Raw genomic sequence first — 17,769 nt, forward strand, 5'->3', positions numbered from 1 at the left:
CTTTATGATTCTAGGTTCCAAGACTTCCCTGGAAAACTATAGAAGATAGAAAACACATACTTTCCAAAAGGAACCAACCTCTTATGAATTCAGGCCACCACCTTCTCTAGCCACTGTTCTACCTTTCATACTATTTTCAAAAAGAAAACATGGGAAATTACATATATAGATAAATACCAACTCGGTTCATTGCAGTATCTTACTTCTACTCTTAGTCCTCTACTATTCGATAGGTTTTCTCGGCCTCGCACAACAATATCCTATCCTTTGCTAAATCTGTAGCAACACACTATACTCATACTTCTCATGCCAACTGCATAAACTCTTCTATTGACCTTCTATTACACAGGTTCTCTACAACACTTTGCTTCAGTTCAACACTTGGGCCAATTGCTTGAATTTTTCACACTCTTCTCCACTCTCTTCAATAGATACACAACAATATTGTTTTCATGAACTTGAGGAGTGACATGCAACATACCTGTGTGATTGATCGTGAAGGTTGTACAATTTTCGCTGGGAGGTCGGGAGACTGAATGCCAAAACTGCACAAGTCATAGTTTGAGTTGTATGGAGGATGACTAAGTACTGGAACTACGCAATCCACAATCCAGCCTAGCCTATTGAGGAATAAAACTGTACAACCCACAATTTCAGTCAAAAGTGACATATAACCAGAAAACAACATTGCATATTTTCTGGCATCCGTAGGACACGGCCTCTAGGAATTGCGCAATGCAAGCATGGAGGTCAGTGTTGGGCTAGAATTGCATAATTTCTGGAGGGAAGGCAGAGCCTTCGTGTCTGAAAATGCGTAGTCCTAGCTAGGCAAGGCATGGTCTGGGCGAAGGCATCCCAGGCTGGCCAAAGGGCGACTGAAAACATGAAAAGTCTGGATGCATGATGAGATGAGTGAAAATAAGAGTGAATGATCATACATGCAAACAACATGTGTAGGATTCATAAAATGGGAAAGCATGCATGTGTGTGAAGCAAGTCTCCACAACGACGACCGTCCGTGTAAAAACAGTGTCATGCATGCGACAACAATGTGATGCAAACAAAAACTGAAACGATGCTACTACAAGCTAACAAACATCAAAATGACAACAAGCACTCGCTGAAATCAAGCAGACAACACTCACATGAAGAAAAACACAAAAAAGACAGAAACACAGCGCGAGACATGAAAAGCAGGTTACCCCGAAACAACTGAGCTGAATGTGCCAACGAATCCTAGGTGAAATGTGGGATTTCAGATCTACAAGGTCAATGCAAGGAATGAGCTCTGTAGCGTACGGTTGATGAGTTTTGATAAAATCAAGGTTCTAATGTGCATGCCACAAATCTAGGAAAAGTGACACTTGGCGAGAGGTTTCTGAAATGATCCTTGCATGTAACCATGAGATGCTAAAGATAGATCCCTGCATCAAGGGATACCTTTGCATTCTTCCTTTATATGAGCAATCCATGCATGCAAAGTAGTTTTGCTCGATCCCAGAGGGAATCGGTCAACCTAAAGGCACATGCATCGGTTTGCTTGCCTAGGATTAAAATTTGTGTAGTTTCTAGGCTGAGCAGAGATGGATGTCTCAGAGGGATTGCACAATTTCTGAGAGGAACAAGTGACTGTCTCCCAGGATTGCACAATTTCTGGGCTGAGCAGCTTTCCTCGGTCAGACCTCATTATTTTCTCAGGGAAGCATGTCTGATTGCATTGCACAATTTTTGAGAGGAAAAGGTTGTTGGGCTAGATTTGCACAATTTATTCTAGCTGCAGGGCTGGATGTCCCAGAGGTATTGCACAATTTCTAGGCTGAGGAGTTGACTGTTGCACATAATTACTCAATTTCTGGGCTGAGCATTCCTGTTGGGCCGGATTGCGTAGTTTTTCAGTCAAGGTTGTCAAGTACGATTGTGCAATTCTGGAGCCCAGAAGGCTGCCACTCAGGATTGCGCAATTTCTCAATCGAAGGTTGGTTCGCCTCCAGAATTGCACAATTTCTTGAGGGAGCTGCTCAGCCTGCAGCTGGACCAAGTCTGGAGAAACAAATTGTGAGGGTGATGCAATGAGCTATCATGCACAAGATGAAAATTTGCTAGAAAACCACTGAAGCTTATGTACTTGATAGTGCAAGACATGCTGCGAAAGATGGTCGATAGGGAGGCTCCAAAATGAAGATAAGGAGAAATTTTGGAGGCTGGTTGTAGCCGCTACAACACTACGCTAAGGTGATTTTTCAAAAGTTCAAACTAAATTAGACAAACTGGATGTGGATTTCCCTAGTATTTTGGACTTTGAAAGTTATTATTTAAATTGAAAATTGATATGGTATATTAACCCCAAAGAGGGTTAAGGGTAGGTAGCTGAGGCATTATTAGTTGTTGCACTTAATAAAAATTCAGATAGTGGCATTATTATTATTTATACTTCTAACCTTTTTTCATATGTGGGTTTAAGTGAGAAGACCAAAGTAGTAGTGAGACTCGAAGGTCAGTTAAGGAGTGAAATTTCACTAAGGGTTTCTTAAGGATGGTTGTGTATAACACTTAAAACACCTTTCATCACTTACTTTCTGTCTTTTTCTATTTTTCCTCGACTTTTCATTATACGAAAAAATGTTGTAATATATATCTCTTTCTTGAGTTAAGGAGGAAGAGGGAAATTTATTTAAAAAAATAAATTGTAAATAAATTTTAAGATGAAACATGAATCCTACTGTACCATGCTCTTGGTGCTTGCTTCAGCCCATAAAGAGCTTTCTTCAATCTGCACACTTTGTGCTCTTGGCCTTTCTTTTCATAGCCTAGAGCTTGTTCAATGTAGACCTATTCCTTTAACACTCCATTTAGGAATGCTGACTTCACGTCCATTTGGTAAACTTTCCGCTTGTTTTGTGCTGCTATGGACAACACTGCTCTCACGGTTTCCATTCTTGCAATCGGTGCAAATGTTTCATCATAGTCTCTCCCATACTGCTGCTTGTATCCCTTGACAACCAGCCTTGCTTTGTGTCTTTCTATTTTGCCTTCAGCATTACTCTTGGTCTTGTAGACCCATTTAACTCCAATGACTTCTTTACCTTTTGGTAGCTCAACTAAATCCCATGTCTTGTTTCTTTCTATGGCATTAATCTCCTCATCCATAGCTTCTATCAATTTCCTATCCTTAATTGCATCTTCGAAATGAATAGGGTCATCAACATGACAATATAAAGCAAACAAAGAATTCATACCTTCATCATAAAAGTCACTTAAATTTCTGAACCTATTACCTCTTTCATTTGGTGTATAAGTGCTTGAAGACGCACTTGAATTTCCTCCTTGTGGTGTGCTTGGAGAAGAACATTCATTTCTCCTCAAGGGTGTCTCTTGCTGCCCTTGTGTTGGTGTTGCTATTTGTGGATGTATTTCAGCCATCTCCTCATCATCTTCATCATGAGACAAACAGTTTTTAACATTCACAGTTTTCTCTATGCTTCCATCCCAAGCTTCCTCCTCAATGAATTGAACATCTCTGCTCACAAAAAAATTCTTGGTAGATGGGACATACAACCTGTAAGCTTTGGATTCCTCATTGTTCCAATGAAAATACATTTCTCCCCTTTGCTGTCCAACTTCTTCTTTAGCTGATCTAGAATGTGTGCATAGGCCACACATCCAAAAACTTTCATGTGGGTGACTCCTTGCTTTCTCCCACTCCATGCTTCTTCTGGCACTCTGTTTATGACTGCTTTTGTAGGACACCTATTCAAAATATATACTGCACAGTGTACAGCTTCAACCCAATAATCATTTGGCAAATGCTTTGCCTTTAACATGCTCCTCGCCATATCCATGATGGTCCTATTCTTTCTTTCAACTACTCCATTTTGCTGCGGGGTGTACCTAGCTGTAAATTGCTTATGAATTCCATTTTCTCTACAAAACCGTAGGAATTCCTTGGAGATATACTCACCTCCTCTATCAGTTCTTAGAACTTTGATATGCAGCCCGCTTTAGTTTTCTACAAGTGCTTTGAAATTTCGAAATTTTATAAACACTTCACTTTTGTTCTTTAGGAAATAAACCCAAGTCTTTCTGGTGAAATCATAAATTAATGTTAGAAAATATTGGTTTCCTGCAAGTGATGGAGTTTTCATCCGTCCACATAAATCTTAGTGGACAATCTCTAAGGGTGCCTTTGCCCTTATGCTTTTCCCTGATGGAAAACTTTCTGTGTGTTGTTTCCCCAAGATACAACCTTCAAAAAGGCTGTCTGGTTTCTCTATCAATGGTAATCCTCTTACCATTCCTTTTCTACTCAACAAATTAAGACCTCTAAAGTTGAGATGTCCAAATCTCAAATGCCACAACCAATTTTCATCTTTTGGTACGCTATGGAAAGCCTCTTCGGTAACTGCTGCAATTACATCTTTGTTTTTCAAATCTACCATTATTCTAAGAGGGAACATCCTGTTCCTCGTCATCTTCACTTCAGCAATACATCGTTTGCTGGGTGCTCTATCCATGATGGTGCATACATCATTCTCAAAGAAAACATTGTACCCCTTTTGAACAAGCTGTCCAATACTCAAGAGGTTACATCTCATTCCAGGAACATAATAGACATTTGCTATGGTTTTCTTTTCACCTTTCTTTGTAAATATTTTTACTTCTCCTTTTCCCATAACAGAAATTTTACTATCAGTCCCAAGTGTGACTTGTGATTTCACATTTTGATCTAAAGCAGAAAATAGGGCTATGTTTCCTGTCATATGGTTACTGCAACCGGAGTCTAGAAACCATATATCATTACTGTTTGTTTCAGCCATATTACAAGCTAAAAGAACATTATCTTGGTTGATATTTTCTCTAGTGATATTTGCACTAGATCTATTACTCATATCATGCTGCTTCTTCCTACATTCATATGCATAATGCCCATATTTTTTACAATAATAACATTCGACATTGGATTTTTCATACCATTGTCCTTGAGCATGATGTTGTTGACTTTGTTGGCTGCTGCCTTGGCCTTGGTTCTAATTTTGATTGCTGCCTCTTCCTTGAGCATTTGCTGGACTGTTTCTACCACCTTTGTTTTGGCTTCTGCCTCTTCCTCTCTTGTTTCCTCTGCGTTGATCTCTTCCTGTTCCAAAGGACATCTGGGTCTTGAAGGCTTGCTCTAGAGATGAGTTTTCATTTCTATGCAACCTCTACTCATGTGTTATCAGTGATGCATGAATTTCATCAACTGAAAAGTTTGTGAGATCCTTTGTCTCTTCTATGGTGGTGACAATCACATCGAACTTTGAGGGTAGGACCCTCAATAGTTTCTCTACAATCCTCCTTTCTTCAATATTTTCTCCATGAGACCTTATCTGTGTGACCAGACAAATCACATGTATGAAGAATGAGTCAATATTATTTGAGTCCTTCATGCACAGGTTCTCAAAATCTCTCCTCAGCAACTGTAGTCTTGCTGTCCTCACTTTCCCCATGCCTTGATAGGCTATCTTGAGAGTTTGTCATGCTTCTTTGGATGTCATGGCTACTGCTATCCTTGGAAACACACTCTCATGCACTACTTGATACAAAAATATGAGGCTTTTGAATCCTTCTTCTTATTGCTCTTTAACAGATATTTCTCTGCCTGTGTCAAGTTATTAAACTCTTCTTCATTTGTTGGTTCTTCAAATCCATATTCAACAAGTTCCCATAAATCTTGTGAGGAAAACAGGGCTCTCATGGTTATTGCCCAATAGTCATATTTTTTCCCATTAAACTGTGGAAGCTGAGTATTAAAAATACCCATGCTGGTGCTGGTGCTGGTTCCAGCCACTCTTGCACTCTTAAAAATACTTGACTATGTATTAAAAATCACTGACTGTCTTCAACAGCTACACAAAAAACTTTGAGAAATACCTGGATCCTTTCTTGATTGAGTCTTCACTCTGGTGGAGAAGCTGCTGCAGCAAGAAGTCCTTCCTTCAACTTCTTTGACACCTTCAAAGAGCCTGCACAAGCTCTGATACCACTGTTGGGAATTTTCTATATTCCAAAACAAAATAACTGAATGGAGAACAATGCTCTGTTTTCTCCATAGGATCTTTAACACAGGGAAGCTATAATTGATTTCTAAGAACAGAGTATTACACACACCCACAAAAGCTTTGTATTCATTAAAATAAAACTATTGTTACAAAAAAAATACTCTTCCTCCGCCTGAGGGATTACACCAAGAACATTTCAACAAAAATTACTCTGTCTCCTTTTGAAAATATTTACACTTCTGTGTGTAAATTTTTCATTTACATTTACTGCTGTAAATAAAAAAAATTCTTACATATCCATTCTTCACATTACATTTCAATCTCCAAAAAAAAACTTCTTCTCGCGCTGCTGCGCATATTACATTTCATACATTGAGATTAAAAAAAACATTACATTTCATTGCTATGCATTTCAATGCATGAGCTCCACAAAAAAAAAATTCCACGCTGCCCCCTGTTCTTCTATGTTCCCACTGCTGTGCGTTTCACAATATGTTTTTAATACAAAGTCAATGAACAACAAAAAAAAATTACACACAAGCTTTTCTATTTTTTATTTACATATTACATTGTTTATATTTTTAACAAAAATGACCATACCTATCTTTTAATTTTCCATACCTCCGTGCATAAAAAAAACATTAAAATTGAAATATTCCACCTTCAATCTACGAACCAACGTAAATACAATTAATTACTTTACTGTAGTAAACGGCGGTCAAACCAAAATTTCACGCAATGTTCATGGACCAGACTGTATGCAGCTTTAGTTTCAATCAATGGACATCATCCATCCTTGCAATCGGACGAATATCGCTTGACCAAACAAAACGAACGTTACGTCTCGATGAAAAGCTGTTTTGCAAAACGTACAGGGGACACGCGTCAAATGGTGATTGTATCAGGGTCGTTTGAGAGAATACCACAAACTTATGAAAAGCAGTGAGATAAACTCATGGCAGTTTTCCTAAATTAAATGTTGTTTAACTGGGTGACAGTTGGAATTATATTTTCAACAAGGAGCGTTGGTTGGTCTCCTTCCCTAACAATGGAACTTTCCAGTCATACCCCTGTTCGACATTCCGAATGGCGCAGGAATTGAAGGGGGGGAAGTGGACAATGGTGTTCGTTTTCTGAATCTTGAGTTTAAGTCAATGGTGTTTTTTTTTTTTTTTCTGAATCTTGAGTTTAAGTCAATGGCGGATTTTGGGAATGGAATATTTTAAAATTAGTATACTATAAATTATCCTATTATTTTTAAATCCATGGCCTTGCCTTGATCAAGACCATATGTCCCTTTCTTAATATATATAAATTCTTTAAAACTTTTGATTTCATAATATTATTATTCAACTGAGTTTTGTTTTGGGGGAAAAAAACTCAGAAGTGAGCGAAGCGAAAAGGAAGCTGCGCATTGGCAACTCCAAGGGAGGACCTTTAAAATCACAAGCAAAGCCAATAACTCAAGATGTGGACAATTCCGACACACATTCTTTGCCCACCCCCAGACTGAAGAAGCACCGCATCGCCGGGGATTCGGATGGTCCACAGAAATATGTGCCAAAAGATAATAATTTAAATGTATACCGTGAACTCTTGCGGGCTTTTCATTCGGATAGCTGCATGTTAACTGCAAAGCGGCTCGAGATTCTTCATACCATTGGACTTGAACTGGGTATCACTGAATCTAATCATGTAGTCGCTATCCAAGAGATATTCCTCTCCGCTTCCTCTTCTGGTTCTGGTTCTAGTTCTGGTTCTGCAACTTAATTTTTTATCTCTCCACTTCTGGTTCTGCTTTTGCAGCGTAATTTTTTAGCTCTCCACTTCCGCTTCTGGTTCTGCAGCTTAATTTTTTATCTCTCTACTTCCGCTTCTGGTTCTGCTTCTACACCTTAATTTTTTATCTCTCCGCTTCCAATCCCAGTTCTGCTTCTGCTTCTGCAGCTTAATTTTGTACTGCCTATTATGTTTATCAATGTTTTGGCAATCAGAATGAGTCTTTTTGCAATTTGTTTATTTTAATAAAAAAAAATCGATGGACCTTCCTAACTTATTTCATTTTGTTTTAATTATGAATAAATTTAATTGTGCTTTGTTTTACATATTGCTATTTTCCAGGGAATAAAGACATTAAGCTGATTAATTGTTTGTCAGAGTTTTTTATATATTTCTTGAGTATGTGTACGACTTATGTTAGACGTCGGTGTAGAAAGGGGTTATAGGGGCAGCGCCCAAAAATTTGGAGTTATATTTTTGCATATGTTTTTGGTGGTTTAAGGAAAACAGGTGTTAGTAGTTTTTGGTGTTGGAAATTTCTGGTAATTTCAAACAAAATCTGAACAGAGAAAATGCTTTGTTTTTGCCCAGAAAATAATACTCTGTTTTAGCATAGGGAAGCAAAAAAAAATTGTTTGCTGGAGATGAAGAACAGAGTTTCACACACCAAAATAAAACTTGTATTCATTAACCAAAGACAACTGCTGTTACAAATTTCTTCTCCCAGAGGGACTACACCAGTTCCAAAAAGAAATTTACTCTGTCTCTGCAATAAAGAGCAATACTCTGTTTTTCAAAAATTAACTCTACTGAAAATAAAAACACTGTTGTGTATTACACAAACAAAACCTATGTCTCCTCTGAAGAATTTACGCTGCTGTGTAAAATAAAATTCATTCACATGCTGCTACGTATTTACCCTCTTTCATATTCTCAACAAAGCATTACATCACGCTCTGCTGCGCTACATAACATTACATATGTTCAACAAAAAAAAACAACATTACATTCGCTGCTGCATTTTCCCACTTCACATTCGCACTGCTGTGCATAAAATTTTCCCTTCACGCTGCTGCATCTTGACCTCTCACATTACACACACCAGAACAACAAAAAAACATATTACATAGTCAACGGGCAAAAAAAAAAAAAACAATAAAATTAAATATTTCACCTACGTTTATTGACTGTAATAAATTCATTTTAATTACATTCATTCAACCGTGAAAACGATTCAGTCATCCGTGCAATGTCAATCATACGGAGGTCCTCCCAATTAACCAAAAAACATGTGCCTGCTACCACAAACCGTAGATCTAATTGACCGCTATTTGTAATTCCCCGGAGGTCAAAAATGCACGGACATTATGCACAGGGGAAGGGTTGTTTTGGAACAGTTGTTGTGGACACACGTCAATTTATGATTGTGATCGCTTCCCCCTCCAAAAATACCACTGTTGTGTGAAAGGTAGTGCGGGGAAATCAGGCTGGTTTTCTAGAATTAATACGCGGCAGGTGAAATTACAGTTTCAACACTCCCCTTTAATTTCAACTGCTGGGTTATCAATCATACCCATGCATTTCCTCAAAAACTCAAAACTTTTCTGTCCCAATGGCTTGGTCATAATATCAGCAACCTAGTCCTGAGTCTTGCAATGTTTTAAGACAATTTCTCCACTGTTTACCAATTCCCTGATGTAATGAAACTTTGTGTCAATGTGTTTTCTTCTCTTATGAAACACATAATTCTTGGATAATTCAATAGCTGAGCTATTGTCACAAAAGATCACAGTTCCTTTTACTTGCTCTTGGCATAAGCTCCTTAACTTCCTTCTCATCCAAACTGCTTGACATGCTGCTGTTGTAGCTGCCACATATTCAGCCTCTACTATAGACAACGCTACAACAGGCTATTTTTTAGAAGCCCATGAAATGGCTCCTGAACCCATGTGAAAAGCATAACCGGATGTGCTTTTCCGATCATCTACACTTCCAGCCCAATCACTATCAGTGTATCCAATTAAATCTGAACATTCTGAAGCAGTATATAAAAAGCCAAACCTTTTAGTACCTTTAACATACCTCAGAATTCTTTTTGCTGCCTGCCAATGTGCTTCTTTTGGCTTCTCCATGAATCTGGAAATTAAACTGACAGCAAACATTATATCCGGCCTAGTTGCAGTCGAATACATGAGGCTGCCATCTATGCTCTTGTACAAACTAGGATCAAAATCCTTGTTGTTGTCCTCTTTGCTAAGTTATAATCCCATCACTGTGGGAGTGATTGTTGCTTTGCTCTCCTGCATATTAAATCTTTCCAACACTTCATTAACATATTTTTCTTGTGAGATAAAAATCCCATTTCCACTTTGTTCTACTTCTATTCCTAAGAAGTATCTTAGCAATCCCATGTCAGTCATTTCAAATTCTTCTTTCATGACTTTTTTGAAAATTTCAATAAGATAAACATCATTTCCTGTGAAAATAACATCATCAACATACAACACAACAATTAGTAATTTACCATCCTTTTCTATGATGTAGAGGGTGGGTTCTCCCTCACATTTTGCAAATCCATTTTCCAGTAGATAGGAATCTATCCTACTGTACCATGCTCTTGGTGCTTGCTTCAGCCCATAAAGAGCTTTCTTCAATCTGCACACTTTGTGTTCTTGGCCTTTCTTTTCATAGCCTGGAGGTTGTTCAATGTAAACCTCTTCCATTAATACTCCATTTAGGAATGTTGACTTCACGTCCATTTGGTAAACTTTCCACTTGCTTTGTGCTGCTATGGACAGCACTGCTCTCACGGTTTCCATTCTTGCAATCGGTGCAAATGTTTCCTCATAGTCTCTCCCATACTACTGCTTATATCTTTTGACAACAAGCCTTGCCTTGTGTCTTTCTATTTTTCCTTCAGCGTTACTCTTGGTCTTGTAGACCCATTTAACTCCAATGACTTCCTTTCCTTTTGGTAGTTCAACTAAATCCCATGTCTTGTTTCTTTCTATGGCATTGATCTCCTCATCCATAGCTTCTATCCATTTATTATCCTTAATTGCCTCTTCAAAATGAACAGGGTCATCAACATGACAATATAATGCAAACAAAGAGTTCATACCTTCATTTGTTGCCTCTTGTTAATAAATGTCACTTAAATTTCTGAACTTCTTACCTCTTTCATTTGGTGTACAAGCGCTTGAAGAAGCACTTGAATTTCCTCCTTGTGGTGTGCTTGGAGAAGCACTTTAATTTCTCCTCAAGGGTGTCCCTTGCTGCCCTTGTGTTGGTGCTGCTGTTTGGGGATGTATTTCAGCCATCTCCTCATCATGTTCATCATGTGACAAAGAGGTTTTAACATTCATTGTTTTCTCTATGCTTCCATCCCAAACTTCCTCCTCAATGAACTGAACATCTCTACTCACAATGATCTTCTTGGTGGATGGGTTATACAACCTGTAAGCTTTGGATTCCTCACTGTATCCAATGAAAATACATTTCTCCCCTTTGCTGTCCAGTTTCTTTCTTAATGATCTGGAATGTGTGCATAAGCCACACATCCAAAAACTTTCATGTGGGTGACTCCTTGCTTTCTCCCACTCCATGCTTCTTCCAGCACTATGTTCATGACTGCTTTTGTAGGGCATCTATTTAAAATGTACGCTGCACAGTGTAAAACTTCAGCCCAATAATCATTTGGCAAATTCTTTGCCTTTCACATACTCCTCGCCATGTCCATGATTGTCCTATTCTTCCTTTCAGTAACTCCATTTTGCTGGAGAGTGTACCAAGCTGTAAACTGCTTATGAATTCCATTTTCTCCAAAAAACCGTAGAAATTCTTTGGAGATATACTCACCTCCTCTATCAGTTCTTAGAACTTTGATATGCAGCCCGCTTTGGTTTTCCACAAGTGCCTTGAAATTGCAAAATCTTTCAAACACTTCACTTTTGTTCTTCAAGAAATAAACCCAAGTTTTTCTTGTAAAATCATCAATGAATGTTAATATGTAGTGGCTGCCTGCAAGTGATGGAGTTTGCATCAGTCCACATAGATCTAAGTGGACAATCTCTAAGGGTGCTTTTGCCCTTATGCTTTTCCCTGATGGAAAACTTTCTCTGTGTTGTTTCCCCAAGATGCAACCTTCACAAAGACTATCTGGTTTCTCTATCAATGGTAATCCTCTTACCATTCCTTTTCTACTCAAAAAATTATGACCTCCAAAGTTGAGACATCCAAATCTCAAGTGCCACAACCAATTTTCATCCTTTGGTTCGCTTTCAAAAGCCTCCTAAGTCACTGCTGCAATTACTTGTTTATTTTTTAAATTTGCCTTCATTTTGAGAGGGAACATCCTATTCCTTGTCATCTTCACTTCAGCAATACATTGTTTGTTGGGTGCTCTATCCATGATGGTGCATACATAATTCACAAAGAAAACATTGTAACCCTTTTGAACAAGCTGTCCAATACTTAAGAGATTACATTTCATTCTAGAAACATAATAAACATCTCATATGGTTTTCTTTTCACCTTTCTTTGTTAAAACTTTTACTTCTCCTTTTCCAATAACAAAAACTTTATTATCAGTCCCTAGTGTGACTTGTGACTTCACGTTCTGATATAACATAGAAAATAGGGCTATGTTTCCTGTCATATGGTTACTGCAACCGGAGTCTAGGAACCATACATCTTCATTCTTTTCCTCAGCAATATTATAGGCTAAAAACAAATTGTTTTGGCTAATATTTTCTCTAGTGAAATTCGCACTAGTTCTATTACTCATATCATGTTGTTTCTTCCTACATTCATTTGCATAATGCCCATATTTTTTACAGTAGTAACATTGGACATTATATTTTTCATACCTTTGTCCTTGAGCATGATGTTGTCCACTTTGTTGGCTGTTGCCTTGGCCTTGGTTCTGATTTGGATTGTTGCCTCTTCCTTGAGCATTTGCTGGACTATTTCTTCCACCTCTGTTTTGGCTTCTGCCTCTTCCTCTCTTGTTTCCTCTGCCTTGACCTCTTCCTCTTCCAAAGGACATCTGGGTCTTGAAGGCATGCTCTAGAGATGAGTTTTCATTTCTACTCAATCCCTGCTCATGTGTTACTAGTGATGCATGTAGTTCATCAACTGAGAAGTTTGTGAGATCCTTTGTCTCTTCTATGGTGGTGACAATCACATCGAACTTTGAGGGTAGAACCCTCAACAGTTTCTCAAAATCTCTCCTCAGCAGCTGTAGTTTTGCTGTCTTCACCTTCTCCATGCCTTGATAGGATATCTTGAGAGTTTTAGATGCTTCTTTGGATGTCTTAGTTGCTGCTATCCTTGGAAACACACTCTCATGCACTGCTTGATACAAAAATAAGAGGGCTTTAGAATCCTTCTTCTTATTGCTCTTCAACAGATCTTTCTCTGCCTGTGTCAAGTTATTAAACTCTTCTTCATCTGCTGGATCTTCAAAACCATCTTCAACAAATTCCCATAAGTCTTGTGAGGCAAGCAAAGCTCTCATGGTTATTGCCCAATAGTCATACTTTTTCCCATTAAATTGTGGGTGTTGAGTATTAAAGATACCCATGCTAGTGCCGGCTCCATCGACCCTTGCACTCTTCAAAATACTTGACTATGTGTTTAAATTCAATGACTGTCTTCAACACAAAAAAAATCTTGAGAAATACCTTGGATTTTTGACTGAGTCTTCACTCTGCTGGAGAAGCTGCTGCAGCAAGAAATCCTTCCTTTAGCTTCTTTGACACCTTCAAAGAGCCTGGACAAGCTCTGATACCATGTTGGAAATTTCTGGTAATTTCAAACAAAATCTGAACAGAGAAAATGCTATGTTTTTGCCCAGAAAATAATATTTTGTTTTAGCATAGGGAAGAAAAAAAATTGCTGGAGATGAAGAACAGAGTTTCACACACCAAAATAAAACTTGTATTCATTAATCACAGATAGTTGCAGTTACAAATTTCTTCTCTCAAAGGGATTACACCAATTCCAAAAAGAAATTTACATCGTCTCTGCAACAGAGAGCAATTCTCTGTTTTTCAAAAATTAACACTGCTGAAAATAAAAACACTGATCTGTATTACACAAACAAAACTTCTATCTCCTCTTAAGAATTTACTCTACTGTGTAAACTAAAATTCATTCACATGTTGCTGTGTATTTGCGCTCTTTAATATTCTCAAGAAAACATTACATTCACGCTCTGCTCCGCTACATAACATTACATATGTTCAACAACAAAGAAAACAAAATTACATTCGCTGCTGCATTTCCCCCCTTCACATTCGCACTGTTGTGCATAAAATTTTCCCTTCGCGCTGCTGCATCTTGACCTCTCACATTACACACACCAGAACAACAGAAAAACATATTACATAGTCAATGGGCAACAAAACAAAAAAAACAAAAAAATTAAATATTTCACCTACGTTTACTGACTGTAATAAATTCATTTTAATTACATTCATTCAACCGTGCAAATGATTCAGTCATCCATGCAATGTCAATCATACGGAGGTCTCGATTAACCAAAAAACATGTGCCTGCTACCACAAACCGTAGATCTAATCCGACCACTGTTTGTAATTCCCCGGAGGTCAAAAATGCACGGACATTATGTGCTAGGGAAGGGCTGTTTTGGAACAGTTGTTGTGGACACGCGTCAATTGATGATTGTGATCACTGCCCCCTCCAAAAATACCACTGTTGCGTGAAAGGTGGTGCGGGGAAATCAGGCTGGTTTTCTGGAATTAATACACGGCAGGTGAAATTACAGTTTCAACATTTTGGTAGAAGGTTGTTTTGCTCCATAGTTTTGTAGATCTTGTCAAAAAATTATAGTTATATTCTAATTCAGGTTTTCTGGCATATGGTGGTTTTGTATAGTTTTGTAAATCCAGTAAAAAAATCCAAAATTATGTCAGCCACAAAGTTCTGAGACCCCAAAATGTGTGAAAAATGTACACGTGTAAACTTTGTTGGAAAGATTTTGATCTCATAAGTTTAGTTGCATTAAAAAAGAAGTAAATTTGGATTTATTGAGTTTAAATTTATTCTGCGGTTCAGTATAATGTATAATTCTATCAGCTATCAAAATTGAAATTTTGCTCATATAAATTAAAATAATTTAAAAAAATTCTAATAAAATAATAAATTAAACAATTATACAAAATATTTAAATAATATCTACTTATTACATAAATCTATATAATTTATTAGTCCAATCCATTGATACTTTATAATCACCATAAACATATAAAAAATCTTTAATCTAATCCATTATTAATCCAATCCATTGATATTTGTGGCAATTTTACAGGTTTAGAGGAGCACCAATAGTATTTCTCAACATTCAAACATATGTTGTTTTCTTTTATCATGTTGTTTCCTCTCTAGGATAAAGTGGTTTTCTTAAGTTCAAACTAGATTAGACAAAGTAGAATTGGATTTGCTTAGTATTTTAGACTTTGAAATTTATTTGTTAAATTGAAAATTGATATGCTATATTAGACTCTAAGAGAGTTAAGGGCAAGAAAATAAGTCAATTTTGTTAATTTTTTTTCTTTGAAAACTATTCACCATTTAAATTTTGGACGAGATCTGTAATCTATATCTCTAAAGCAAGGCCACACTTCCTATGTTGACAAGTATCGACATGTTATTATGAGCAGCTTTTGTTGGATCTCCCTACATTATTATTTCATTTACCTTTCATCATGTTAATGACCTAGACATGGAATTGGTCATTTGATTTCTTGTGTTAAAAATTTCCGAGAAGAAATGAGGATGTTTGACTTGTGTAGATTGAAGCCAATGAAAGAAACTAGTGATATCTATGGCTTTTGTTGGATCTCCCTACATTATTATTTCATTTACCTTTCATCATGTTAATGACCTAGACATGGCATTGGTCATTTGATTTCTTGTGTTAAAAATTTCCGAAAAGAAATGAGGATGTTTGACTTGTGTAGATTGAAGCCAATGAAAGAAACTAGTGATATCTATGGCAGTTTTACATTACATGAATAGTATACTGTAGTAGCAATCATATTTCCCAACCTAAAAACATGGGTTGTTTTGCTTTATCATGTTGTTTCTTCTATAAGTGTTGACGGTGTTGTACCCACCAACATGTCAGGGGATCTGCCCAGTAATCCCATCTTAGTATTCATTTAATCTTGAATGATTATTTTTCTCTCAAAAAATTGTTCTTATGATAAAGTTTGGTTATGGTTTTTCATGGAGCCCAATCCATTTATGCATTTAGAAATATATTTTAAACAACACAAATCACATTTTTGCTTGAAATTGTATTGGCGATTCCAGTGAAAAAGACTATACCTTCTCTAAGTTAGAGTACACCTTAAACTTTTCTTTCTAATTTCAAAAAAGTGGTGTTTAATTATTATATGTTTATGAGTTTTTGGCCATAATGGCAAATTTGTTTTGCTCAAATCTTGATCTTGGTTGTTTAAAATGGTTTTTTTTTACTACATCTATGTATTCAACACTTTGAAGAGTTTACAACTCTAACTTGTGATTCTAACCAATTTTTACTAAATTTTAGGCAATTTAGACCAAAAATATCACAATAAACTCTCCAATACATACTTATCAACAACATATATGATGTTTATTATCTCGATGTTTAAGAAGAACACGACTATTAAAAAGAAATTATTACTTTAATATCTAAATCAAAACTTTTATCCTCATTAATTTATTTTAAGATCCACTAACTATCCTCCTCCTTTAAATGCACATGGAAACACGCTATTTTTATATGATAGTCACGAAGAGCGAATTGCCAGGTTGAACGATTGTCCATTTTAGTTCACTTTGAACTTATTTATGGTTTGGTGCTTTACATAACACAAAAGGGAGAGTTGCCAGGTCGCAACAACACAACACCTGAATCATAGTCAACAAGTAGAGAAGGGAATTGGGAGGTTGTTCGAATTTGTTTATTGTTTTTGGTGCTACTGGTCGAATGGAGTTAACGGAACGAATGAAAGTGGAGGTACGTTCTGATGAGAAAGGGTACGAGGGAGCATGGTTCGAAGGATTTGTAAAGGCAATTCTTAAAAGTGGCGGGTCTGGCCAAATCCAATATGACAAGTTTCAAAATAAGAATGGGAAGCCGTGTGTAGAAATAATAACCCCGGATAACATGCTACCCACACCACCCGACATTGAGATGCCCCTGAATCTCTCTGAGGGATTTTACATAGACGCCTACGACACTGATTACTGGTGGCATGGATTCCTTGTAGAAAGGGTTTCGCGTGGGGAGGAGCGCTGGTTGGTCTCCTTCCCTGACACTGGAACTTTCCAGTCATACCCCCGTTCGGCATTCCGAAAGGCGCAGGAATGGAATGGGGGAAGCGGACAATGGTGTTCATTTTCTGAATCTTGAGTTTAAGTCAATGGTGTTCGTTTTCTGAATCTTGAGTTTAAGTCAATGGTGGATTTTGGGAATGGAATATTTTAAAATTAGTATACTGTAAATTATCCTATTATTTTCGAATCCATGGCCTTGCCTTGATCAAGACCATATGCACCTTTCTTAATATATATAAATTCTTTAAAACTTTTGATTTCGTAATATTATTATTCAACTCTGTTTTGTTTTGCAGGGAAAAAACTCAGAAGTGAGCGAAGCGAAAAGGAAGCTGCGCGTTGGCAACTAAGAGGGAGGACCTTTAAAATCGCAAGCAAAGCCAATAACTCGAGCTGTGGACAATTCCGGCACACATTCTTTGCTCGCCCCCAGCCTGAAGAAGCACCGCATCGCCGGGGATTCGGATGGTCCACAGAAATCTGTGCCAAAACATAATAATTTAAATGTATACCGTGAACTCTTGGGGGCTTTTCATTCGGATAGCTGCATGTTAACCGCAAAGCGGCTCGAGACTGGGTATCACTGAATCTGATCATGTAG

General features: G+C 37.4%; 1 protein-coding gene across 1 annotated transcript; it reads left to right on the plus strand.

Moving 5' to 3' along the window:
• The first annotated feature begins 16,818 nt into the window (after nucleotides 1-16,818).
• On the plus strand, nucleotides 16,819-17,244 carry LOC149198255 (DUF724 domain-containing protein 3-like). The gene has a single exon (XM_089408976.1). It carries the CDS (start codon nucleotides 16,819-16,821, stop codon nucleotides 17,242-17,244), a length of 426 nt encoding a protein of 141 aa, XP_089265102.1.
• The last annotated feature ends 525 nt before the right edge of the window (nucleotides 17,245-17,769 follow it).

The sequence above is a fragment of the Pinus tabuliformis genome, chromosome 2_2, assembly GCF_031772625.1.
Source record: "Pinus tabuliformis cultivar Carrire ecotype Pingquan chromosome 2_2, CPIR1, whole genome shotgun sequence".
Taxonomy (NCBI): domain Eukaryota; kingdom Viridiplantae; phylum Streptophyta; class Pinopsida; order Pinales; family Pinaceae; genus Pinus; species Pinus tabuliformis.

Coding starts and splice junctions, on each gene's coding strand:
- LOC149198255 (XM_089408976.1), top strand. CDS start 16,819: ATGGAGTTAACGGAACGAATGAAAGTGGAGGTACGTTCTGATGAGAAA.